Source organism: Oncorhynchus nerka, linkage group LG6 (assembly GCF_034236695.1).
Source record: "Oncorhynchus nerka isolate Pitt River linkage group LG6, Oner_Uvic_2.0, whole genome shotgun sequence".
Lineage (NCBI taxonomy): Eukaryota > Metazoa > Chordata > Actinopteri > Salmoniformes > Salmonidae > Oncorhynchus > Oncorhynchus nerka.
This window is the reverse complement of record NC_088401.1, coordinates 35,237,774-35,249,840: the sequence shown is the minus strand read 5'-3', so window position 1 is coordinate 35,249,840 and position 12,067 is coordinate 35,237,774. Positions and strand designations below refer to the sequence as shown.

At 41.7% G+C, this 12,067-nt stretch overlaps 1 protein-coding gene across 5 annotated transcripts in view; it reads right to left on the bottom strand.

Moving 5' to 3' along the window:
- LOC115130407 (RNA-binding protein 33-like) overlaps window positions 1-12,067 on the bottom strand; it is a 49,571-nt gene that overhangs the window by 19,120 nt on the left and 18,384 nt on the right. For 4 of the 5 annotated variants that reach the window (XM_029661532.2, XM_029661534.2, XM_029661533.2 and 1 more), the window contains one exon: window positions 925-1,201. The exons of the other annotated variant lie outside the window; for it this stretch is intronic. In XM_029661532.2, the coding sequence (XP_029517392.1) occupies window positions 925-1,201 (277 nt within the window). The remainder of the gene's footprint in view (window positions 1-924; window positions 1,202-12,067) is intronic. 5 annotated transcript variants of the gene reach the window in all.

The window sequence follows — 12,067 nt, the reverse complement described above, 5'->3', positions numbered from 1 at the left end:
ACCATCCAGAAGAACAACCATCTCTGGTAGAGTGGCCAGACCTCATTAAAAGGCACATGATAGCCTGCCATAAAGGCGCCTAAAGGACTCGCAGACAATGAGAAACAAGATTATCTGGTCTGATGAAACCAAGATTGAACTCTTTGGCCTGAATGACAAGTGTCACGTCTGGAGGAAACTTGGCACCATCCCTACGGTGAAGCATGGTGGTGGCAGCATCATGCTGTAGGGATGTTTTTAAGCGGCAGGTGACTGGGAGAGTCGTCGGGATCAAGGGAAACATGAACGGAGTAAAGTAGAAAGAGATCCTTGATGAAAAGCGCTCTGGAGTAGGTTAGGACCTTAGACTGGGATGACGGTTCACCTTACAACAGGATTATGACCCTAAGCACACAGCCAAGACAAAGCAGGAGCGGCTTTGGGAAAAATCTCTGAATGTACACATCTGGACAGAGGCAAAAAGGAACTAAAGAACGAGGCTGTAATCACTGCCAAAAGGTGCTTCAACAAAGTAGTGAGTAAAGTGTCTGAATACTTATGTAAATGTGATTTTTATTTGTCATTATGGGGTATTGTGTGTAGATTGAGGGGGGGGAAACGATGTAATCCATTTTAGAATAAGGCTTTAACGTAACAAAATGTATAAAAAGTCAAGGGGTCTAAACGCACTGTCTGGGTTCAGGGACATTTGCCAACCTCTTTAAAACACTCCCGTTACCCTGTCCCCCTCCACACACACACACACACACTTCAATGGCAGTCCAACAGATTGAGGAATAAGTCAGAAGCCAATGAAAGGGGACCAGGTGTGCGTATCAAATATAAAGCACTACACTGACCAGGGCCAACAGTAGTGCATTATCTAGGGAATGGGGTGCTATTTGGCCCTGCAAACATGCGGAGCAGCCCAAAGTACAGACTTACCTTGTGCAGGGGAGGATGCAGGACCCCTGAAATGGGGGTTGATGTGGATGTTCTTGGGCTGCTGCTGCTGTTGGTGGTTGTGTGAGGGAGGGGGACTCATCATGCGGTGTGGTGGGTCCGTCTGGGGCCTGACTGGTGCCCCGCATTGGGCCATGTGCAGGGGGAGGAGGGGCTGTAGGGCCAGCGGGCCGCCGCTGTGCTCCTGGAAGGAGGGCCCTCGAGGGCCACCCTGACGATGATGACGTGGGTGAGGGGGAGTCATTCGGGAGGGAGACAGCTAATTGGAGGTAACGGGAGTGATGGAGGGGGAGAGTGATGGCGAGAGGGAAGACCGACAAGTCAGAGATGTCGAGTAACATATATATATATATACATATATATATATATATATAGCACAGTAAATGAGTGTGTATCAAGAAAGGTCCACCACCCACAGGACATCCAGCCAACTTGACAACTGTGGGACGCATTGAGTCAACATGTGCCAGCATCCCTGTAGAATGCTCGACACCTTGTAGAGGCCATGCCCCAACAAATTAAAAATGTTCTGATGGCAAAAGTGGGTGAAACTCAATATTAGGAAGTTGTTCCTAATGTTTTGTACACTCCCTGTACAAACAATGCAACAAAAATAATAATCCAAACAGTACAAATAAAATAATGTGTTAGTGTGTCCCCTCACAGTCCCCCTTGTTCCACAAGTTATTTTGTCATCTTTTTTTTTTTTTTAAAGGTAATTTTGCTTGAGTAATTAGAGATGGGAGCTCCATGCGATCAAGGCTCTGTCTAAAACTGAGCACTGCCATGATTTTGTTTTGGACTTGGGGACTGTGAAGAAACCCCTGGTGGCATGTCTTGTGGGGTATGTATGGGTGTCTGAGCTGAAAGTTATTTGATTATGCAGAAAATCTGGAATTTGTGTCACTAATATTTCTCATAACTAAAAGAGAAGCAGTTAATATCTCAACCAGGAAACACTGTTGATGTTAGTTCTCTATGTGCAGTTAAGGGCAAGGCTCTGTTTTGAGCCAGCTGCAGCTTTGCTAGGTCTTTCTTTGCTGCACTTGACCATATTACCAGACATTAATCAAGATTGAAAAAGAACTGAACAACAAACAGTTAATGTGTCAAAAATTATAGCAGATATACCCCTCATCTTTACAAAACCTTTGTCAATATGACTTGCCCATGATAACTGACCATCCAATGTTCTACAAGAAGTAACTTCAATGGTCACTCCCTTTATGTACAAGTCCAATTGAGGTTTAGGTCTTAGAGAATGTTTTGAACCAAATACAATGCTTTTAGTTTTAGATGTATTTATTATTAAAATCACCCATTGTGATACTGACTAACTCCTTATTAATAATGTCAGTGAGTTCAGTAGTCAGTCCTACACTGAACAAAAATAAACGCAATATGCATCAATTTCAAAGATTTTACTGAGTTACATATAAATTCAATTTACAGTTATATTGAAATAAATTAATTAGGCCCTAATCTATGGATTTAATCCTAATCCACTCTTCAATGTCGATGCAAAATTGCTGGATATTGGCCGGAATTAGAGAATTCTGTCGTACACGTCGATCCAGAGCATCCCAAACATGCTCGACGGGTGACATGTCTGGTGAGTATGCAGGCCATGGAAGAACTGGGACATTTTTGGCTTCCAGGAAGTGTACATATCCTTGCCACATGGGGCTATACATTATCAAACAAACATGAGGTGATGGCGTTGGATGAATGGCACGATAATGGGCGTCAGGATCTCATCACGGTATCTTTGCATTCAAATTGTCATTGATAAAATACAAATGTGTTTGTTTTCCGTAGCTTATGCCTGCCCATACCATTGCCCCATGGTGGCGGTGAGGTTCTGTTCACAACATTGACATCAGCAAACCTCTCGCCCACACGACGCTATACTGATGTTTACAGTTGAAACCGGGATTCATCAGCGGCCATCGAAGGTGAGCATTTGCCCACTGAAGTCCGTTACAACGCCGAACTGCTGTCAGGTCAAGACCCCCTGGTATGGTTTGTGAAAGTTTGTTCAGAAATTATTTGGTTGTGCAAACCCACAGTTTCATCAGCTGTCCGGGTGGCTGGTCTCAGACGATCCCGCAGGTGAAGAAGCCGGATGTCGAAGTCCTGGGATGGTGTGGTTAAAAGTGGTCTGCGGTTATGAGGCTGGTTGGACTTACTGCCAAATTCTCTAAAAACGCAGTTGGAGGGGGTTTATAGTAGAGAAATTAACATAAAATTCTCTGGAAACAGGTGTGGTGGACAATCCTGTAGTCAGCATGCCAATTGCAAGCTCCCTCAAAGGCTTGAGACATCTGTGGCATTGTGTTGTGACAAAACTACACATTTTAGAATGGCCTTTTATTGTCCCCAACAACACATGGTGCACCTGTGTAATGATAATGCTGTTTAATCAGCTTTTTGATATGCCACACTTGTCAAGTGGATTATCTTGGCAAAGGAGAAATGCTCACCAACAGGGATGTAAACAAATTTCTGCACAAAATTTGAGATAAATAAGCTTGTTGTGAGTGTATGGAACATTTATTTTATTTAATCTCATGAAACCAACACATTACATGTGGCATTTATACTTTTTTTCAGTATAGCTTTGTGTAAAACAATTTGTAAAAATAGAGAAGATTAACAGCTAAAGGGAAGTGCCCAGAGGGACAATGCACTGTACATATCTGATATTAGAGAAGCTTCCATTGAAGAACAAAATCCGGGTTCTATTGGATAAATAACTCTCCAACCATGTGATGGCAGGCAATGTATAACCATAGCAAGTGAGTTTAGTTGTCACTAACAATTTATGATCAATAACATCAAAGGCTGCACTGAAATCTAACAATACAGCTCCAACTATCATGTTATTATCTATTTATTTTAACCAAATCAGTCATCTGAGTCAGTTCAGTACTGTTGAGTGCCCTATATGCATGCTGAAAGTCAGTAGTTAACTTATTTGGGCAAACACAATTCTCTCCATCAATTTACTAAGAACAGATAGCAAACTGATTGTGCAGCTGTTAGAACCAGCAATGGATGCTTTACTATTTTTAGGTAGTGGAATTACTTTAGCTTCATTCCACACCTGTGGACACACCCTTTTAGGCTTTGGTTAAATATATACAGTGGCTTGCGAAAGTATTCACCCTCCTTTGCATTTTCCTTATTTTGTTGCCTTACAACCGAGAATTAAAATAGATTTTTGGGGGGATTGTATCATTTGATTTCCACAACATGCCTACCACTTTGAAGATGCTAAATATTTTGAACATGCATAACTATTCACCAGTCCCAAAGTCAATACTATGTAGAGCCACCTATTGCAGCACTTACAGCTGCAGGTCTCTTGGGGTACGTCTCTATAAGCTTGGCACATCTAGCCACTGGGATTTCTGCCCATTCTTCAAGGCAAAACTGCTCCAGCTCCTTCAAGTTGGATGGGTTCCGCTGGTGTACAGCAATCTTTAAATCATACCACAGATTCTCAATTGGATTGAGTTCTGGGCTTTGATTAGGCCATTCCAAGACATTTAAATGTTAATCCATAAACCAGGGTTGGGCCCTTCAGTGGGGCCTTTCAGAACAGGTGTATATATACACACTGAGATCATGTGACACTTAGATTGCACACAGGTGGACTTAATTTAACTAATTATGTGACTTCTGAAGGTAAGTTGTTGCCCATATCTTATTTAGGGGCTTTATAGCAAAGGGGGCGAATACATATGCACATACCACATTTCTGGTTTTGAAACAATTTTTTAAATTTCACTTCACCAATTTGGACTATTTTGTGTATGTCCTTTACATGACATCCAAATAAAAATAAATGTATATTACAGGTTGTAATGCAACAAAATAGGACAAACGCCAAAGGGGATGAATACTTTTGCAAGGTACTGTAGCAAATAGGGGTGGGAATAAAGTCAGCTACCATTCTCAATAGTTTCCCATTAAGGTTTTCTATACCTGGTGGCTTATCATTATTTATGGATAATAGTTTTTCCACCTCTCCCACACTAAACTTGACCAAATTCAAAACAGCAATTTTAGTCTTTCATTACTACATATTAGAGGTCAACCGATTAATCGGAATGGCCGAATAATTAGGGACAATTTCAAGTTTTCATAACAAATCGGTCATCTGCATTTTTGGACACCAGTTATGGCCGATTACTTTGCACTCCACGAGGAGACTGCGTGGCAGGCTTACCTGTTACGTGAGTGCAGCAAGGAGCCACGGTAAGGTGCTAGCTAGCATTAAACTTATCTTATAAAAAACAATCTGAACATAATCAATAGTTAACTACACATGGTTGATGATATTACTAGTTTATCTAGCTTGTCCTGCGTTGCATATAATCGATGCGGTGCCTGTTAATTTATCATTGAATCACAGCCTACTTCGCCAAACGGTTGATGTTTTAACTTCTTCGAGATAGGGGGCGCTCTTTTAATTTTTGGATAAAAAAACGTTCCCGTTTTAAACAAGATATTTTGTCACGAAAAGATGCTCGACTATGCATGTAATTGACAGCTTTGGAAAGAAAAAACTCTGACGTTTCCAAAACTGCAAAGATATTATCTGCGAGTGCCCCAGAACTAATGCTACAGGCGAAACCAAGATGAAGTTTCATACAGGAAATGCCCCAGATTCTGAAGACGCTGTGTTCCAATGTCTCCTTATATGGCTGTGAATGCACCAGGAATGTGCCTGCCCTTTGTGTCGTTTCTCCAAGGTGTCTGCAGCATTGTGACGTATTTGTAGGCATATCATTGGAAGATTGACCATAAGAGACTACATTTACCAGGGGTCCGCCCGGTGTCCTGTGTCGAAATTATTGCGTAATCTTTAGGTCCATGCGCCGTTCCATTTCTTCAGAAGAGAAAGTCAACTGCCACGATGGATTTATCGTCGAAAGATATGTGAAAAACACCTTGAGGATTGATTCTAAACATCGGTTTGCCATGTTTCTGTCAATATTATGGAGTTAATTTGGAAAAAAAGTTCACGTTTTAATGACTTAATTTTCATTTATTTTCTTACCCAAACGTGATGGAGAAAACAGAGCGATTTGTCAACACAAATAATATTTTTGTAAAAACTGAACATTTGCTATCTAACTGAGTCTCCTCATTGAAAACATCTGAAGTTCTTCAAAGGTAAATTATTTTATTTGAATGTTTTTCTGGTTTTTGTGAAAATGTTGCCTGCTGAATGCTAACGCTAAATGCTACGCTAGCTATCAATACTGTTACACAAAAGCTTGTTTTGCTATGGTTGAGAAGCATATTTAGAAAATCTGAGAGGACAGTGTTGTTAACAAAAATCTAAGCTTGAGAGCTAGCATATTGATTTCATTTCATTTGAGATTTTCATGAATAGTTAACGTTGCATTATGGCAATGAGCTTGAGGCTGTATTCACGATCCAGGATGGCTCGTCGCAACAGGTTAACAAGCACATTCGCGAAAAAAGCACCTGGCTTAAATGGTGCCTCTAGAGACAAAACCTCTCTCATCGTCACTCAATGGCTAGGCTTACCTCCACTGTACTCACATCCTACCATACCCTTGTCTGTACATTATGCCTTGAATCTATTCTTCCACGCCCAGAAACTTGCCACTTTTACTCCCTGTTCCGAACGCACTAGACGACCAGTTCTTTTAGCCTTTAGCTGTACTCTTATCCTACTCCTCCTTTGTTCCTCTGGTGATGTAGAGGTTAACCCAGGCCCTGCAGCCCCCAGCATCACTCCCATTCCCCAGGCGCTCTCATTTGTTGACTTCTGTAACCGTAAAAGCATTGGTTTCATGCATGTTAACATTAGAAGCCTCCTCCCCAAGTTTGTTTTATTCACTGCTTTAGCACACTCCACCAACCCAGATGTCCTAGCCGTGTCTGAATCCTGGCTTAGGAAGGCCAACAAAATTCCTGAAATTTCCATCCCTAACTATAACATTTCGCAACATAGAAATTCCAAAGGGGACAGAGTTGCAATCTACTGCAGAGTTCCGTCATACTATCCAATTCGAGCTTCTACTGTTAAAAATACACCTTTCCTGAAACAAGTCCCACACCTCTACCGCTTGTTATAGACCCCCCTCGGCCCCCAGTTTGAGGGAAGTTCGCACTGTTAAGTGACCTAAACTGGGACATGCTTAACCTCTTGCTTCTACTCGGGACGCTTGCGTCCCAACTAGAGCTCTGGAAATGCAAATGCGCTACGCTAAATGCTAATAGTATTAGTTAAAACTCAAACGTTCATTAAAATACACATGCAGGGTATCGAATTAAAGCTACACTCGTTGTGAATCCAGGCAACAAGTCAGATTTTTAAAATGCTTTTCGGGGACAGCATGAGAAGCTATTATCTGATAGCATGCACCAATACACTACAACACAAAGGCCACGCAGGGGACGTAAACAAAATAATTAGCATTTCGGCTTTACACAAACCGCACAATAAAATAGAAAACAGTCATTACCTTTCACCATCTTCTTTATGGGACATCTAGGAGTGCCAACAAACACTATTGGGTCTTTATTTCGATTAAATCGGGCCATATAAAGCCAAGATATTGTTATATGTAGACTGTGTGATAAACGAAAAAACAGCGTTTTCACAACGTAACGTCATTTTTTAAAATTCAAAAAGTAGACGATAAACTTTCACAAAACACTTCGAAATACGTTTGTAATGCTACTTTAGGTATTAGTAAACGTTAATAAGCGATAAAAATCACCAGGAGGCGATGTAAAAATCATTAGCTGTCGTCTTGGAAAAAATTTCACGAGAGAGCTCTTCCAAATGATCTGGGCGGAGACTGGAGGTAAGTGGTTCCCCTGATTCGGTTCAACCAAGAATCAAAGATGATTCAATTCACAAGACTCTAGACAACATGGGGATGCTGAGTCCTCGGAGTTGAATCCTCGGTCTTATCTAATTCGGCTCACTGTGAACAATTGCTGGAAGTGGCGCAAGGATATTTATTTCCATTTTCTGTGATCAGGTTTTCCTGCGCTTTCCGATGTAACGCACGTTATGTTATAGCCACAGTCGTGATTTAACCAGTTTTAAAAACGTCCGAGTGTTTTCTATCCACACATTCTAACCATATGAACGTACTATATTCCTGGCATGAGTAGCAGGGCGCTGAAATGTTGCGCGATTTTTAACAAAATGTTCAAAAAAGTAGAGGGTAGGAGCAACAGGTTAACACCCCCGGCCGTCCTACAATCTAAGCAAGATGCCCTCAATCTCACACAAATCAAAGAACCTACCAGGTACAACCCTAAATCCGTAACCATGGGCACCCTCTTAGATATCAATCTGACCAAACTACCCTCTAAATACAGCCACTTCTCTCCAGGAAAAACATCAGGGACAAACTGGTATTCTGCAGGGATTGAACTGCTGAGGACTAGGGTAAAGTAATTTTCTCTGATGAATTCCCTTTCCGATTCTTTGGGGCATCCGGAAAAAAGCTTGTCCGGAGAAGACAAGGTGAGCAGTATTGTGCAGCAGTCTTCATCGACCTGGCCAAGGCTTTCGACTGTCAATTGCCACATTCTTTTCAGCAGACTCAATAGCATTGGCTTCTAAAATGACTGCCTCGCCTGGTTCACCAACTACTTCTCAGACAGAGTTCTGTGTGCCAGATCTCTGGCAGTGCCACGGGGCTCAATTCTCGGGCCGACTCTTTTTTCTGTATATATCAATGATGTCGCTCTTGTTGCTGGTGATTCTCCGATCAACCTCTACGCAGACGACACCATTCTGTATACATCTGGCCCTTCTTTGGACACTGTACTAACAAAGCTACAAACGAGTGTCAACGCCACACAACTCTCCTTCCATGGCCTCCAACCGCTTTTACATGCTAGTAAAACTAAGCGCATGCTCTTCAACCGATTGCTGCCCGCACCCTCCCGCCCGACTAGCATCACTACTCTGGACGGTTCTGACCTAGAATATGTGGACAACAACAAATACCTAGGTGTCTGGTTAGACTGTAAACTCTCCATCCAGACTCACATTATGCATCTCCAATCCAAAATTAAATCTAGAATCGGCTTCCTATTTCACAACAAAGCCTCCTTCACTCATGCCGCCAAACATAGCCTTGTAAAACTGACTATCCTACCGATCCTTAAATTTGGCGATGTCATTTACAAAATAGCCCCCCAACACTCTACTCAGCAAACTGGATGTCATCTATCACAGTGGCATCCGTTTTAATCACCAAAGCCCCATATTCTACCCACCACTGCGACCTGTATGCTCTCATTGGCTGGCCCACACTACATATCCGTCGCCAAACCCACTGGCTCCAGGTCATCTATAAAAGTCTTAACTAGGTAAAGCCCCGCCTTATTTCAGCTCACTGGTCACCATAGCAACACCCACCCGTAGCAGGCACTCCAAAAGGTACATTGCACTGGTTATCCCCAAAGCCAACACTTACTTTGGCTGTCTTTCCTTCCAGTTCTCTGCTGCCAATGACTGGAACAAATTGCAAAAATCTCTGAAGCTGGAGTCTTATCTCCCTCACTAACTTAAAGTATCAGCTGCCTGAGCAGCTTACCGATCACTGTACCTGTACACAGCCAATCTGTAAATAGCACACCCGACAATGTCATCCCCATATTATTACTTACCATTTTGCTCTTTTGCACCCCAGTATCTCTACTTGCACATCATCATCAGCACATCTATCACGCAGTATTAATGCTAAATTGTAATTATTTTCACCTCTAGGGCCTATTTATTGCCTACCTCTCTACATTTGCACACACTGTACATAGATTTTTCTATGTTTCTTTTCTGTATGTTTGTGTAACTTGTTGTTTTGTTGCACTGCTTTGCTTTATCTTGGCCAGGTCACAGTTGTAAATGAGAACTTGGCCTACCTGGTTGAATAAAAGGTGAATTTCTTATATAAAAAATAAAAAAAGGAATTAAATGCCTCTGTTCCCTCATCCTGTTTCAAAACCATGGAGGAAGGTTGTATGATCAATTCTCAATCCCTAGGCTTGCAGGCCCCTGGCCGAGAAAGCATCTCTTTATTCATGCTTTGTCCTGTTCTGTAATCTTAGGATCTATATGCTTAGAATAATGCCTTGTAATGCTTAATGCCTTGTTTGTAAATCCATTCATTGTACAATGTTAATTAAATATCTGCCTTTGACAGACCATTTTCATACCAATTCTTGCTAGTCAACATCAACTCATTGCCTAATGCTAGCTTGTATATTTTATTGCATCTTGTAGATCTTTATTGAGTCAGATAATGTTAGGCTAATTCCATAGTCTAATTACGAGTTGCATGTGATGTATATATATAATATACTGTATAAAAACACGTCAAATATTGATGCCCACTATAGCAGTCCCAGCCACAAGGAATAACTACATCACGGGCTGTGTTCAAGCTGTAAAATAAACCTTGCTAGCTGGTTAACAGCTAGGCTAGCTACTACGCCAAGCAGCTCTTCATTCTAACTTTTGGTAGGCAGGATCCCTGGACAGATATAGTGGTCACAGCATCTGAGGCTAACTGAGTTGCAGGATCCCCCCCAAAAAAGGGAACAAGTAACCAAACCTTTTCATTAGAATAATTTTCAAAACATAACGTTCAAAACATCAAACCGAGCTATCCCTCCTTCCACGTTCAACAAGTGACCTTCAACCTTCCAAGGCGTTGAATACAGTTGAAGTCGGAAGTTACATACACCATAGCAAAATACATTTAAACTCAGTTTTTCACAATTCCTGACATTTAATCCTAGTAAAAATTCAATTTTAGGCCAGTTAGGATCACCACTTCAAGAATGTGAAATGTCAGAATAATATTAGAGATAATGATTTATTTCAGCTTTTATTTATTTCATTACATTCCCAGTGGGTCACATGTTTACATACACTCAATTAGTATTTGGTAGCATTGCCTTTAAATTGTTTAACTTGGGTCAAAGGTTTTGGGTAGCCTTCCACAAAAAAGTTGGGTGAATTTTGGCCAATTCCTCCTGACAGAGCTGGTGTAACTGAGTCAGGTTAGCAGGCTTCCTTGCTCGCACACGCTTTTTCAGTTCTGCCGACAAATTTTCTACCGGATTGAGGTTAGGGCTTTGTGATGGCCACTCCAATACCTTGATTTTGTTGTCCTTAAGCCATTTTGCCACAACTTTGGAAGTATGCTTGGGGTCATTGTCCTTTTGTGAGACCCATTTGAGACCAAGCTTTAACTTCTCGACTGATGATGTCTTGAGATGATGCATCAATATATCCACATAATTGTCCTTCCTCCATGATGCCATCTATTTTGTGAAGTGTACCAGTCCATCCTGCAGCAAAGCCCCCCCACAACATGATGCTGCCACCCCGTGCTTCACGGTTGCGAAGGTGTTCTTCTGCTTGCAAGCATTCCCCTTTTTCCTCCACACATAATTTTGGTCATTATGGCCAAACAGTTCTATTTTTGTTTCATCAGACCAGAGGACATTTCTCCAAAAAGTACAATCTTTGTCCCCATGTGCAGTTGCAAACCGTAGTCTGGCTTTTTTATGGCGGTTTTGGAGCACTGGCTTCTTCCTTGCTGAGATGCCTTTCAGGTTATGTCGACATAGGACTCGTTTTTACTGTGGATATAGATACTTTTGAACCTGTTTCCTTCAGCATCTTCACAAGGTCCTTTGCTGTTGTTCTGGGACTGATTTGCACTGTTCGCACCAAGGTACGTTCATCTCTAAGAGACAGAACGCGTCTCCTTCCTGAGCGGTATGACGGCTGCGTGGTCCCATGGTGTTTATACTTGCGTACTATTGTTTGTACAGATGAACGTTGTACCTTCAGGTGTCTGGAAATTGCTCCCAAGGATGAACCAGACTTGTGGAGGTCTACAATTGTTTTTCTGAGGTCTTCACTGATTTCTTTTAATTTTCCCATGATGTCAAGCAAAGAGGCACTGAGTTTGAAGGTAGGCCTTGAAATACATCCACAGGTACACTTCCTAAAGCCATGACAACATTTTCTGGAATTTTCCAAGAAGTTTAAAGGCACAGTCAACTTAGTATATGTGAACTTCTAACCAACTGGAACTGT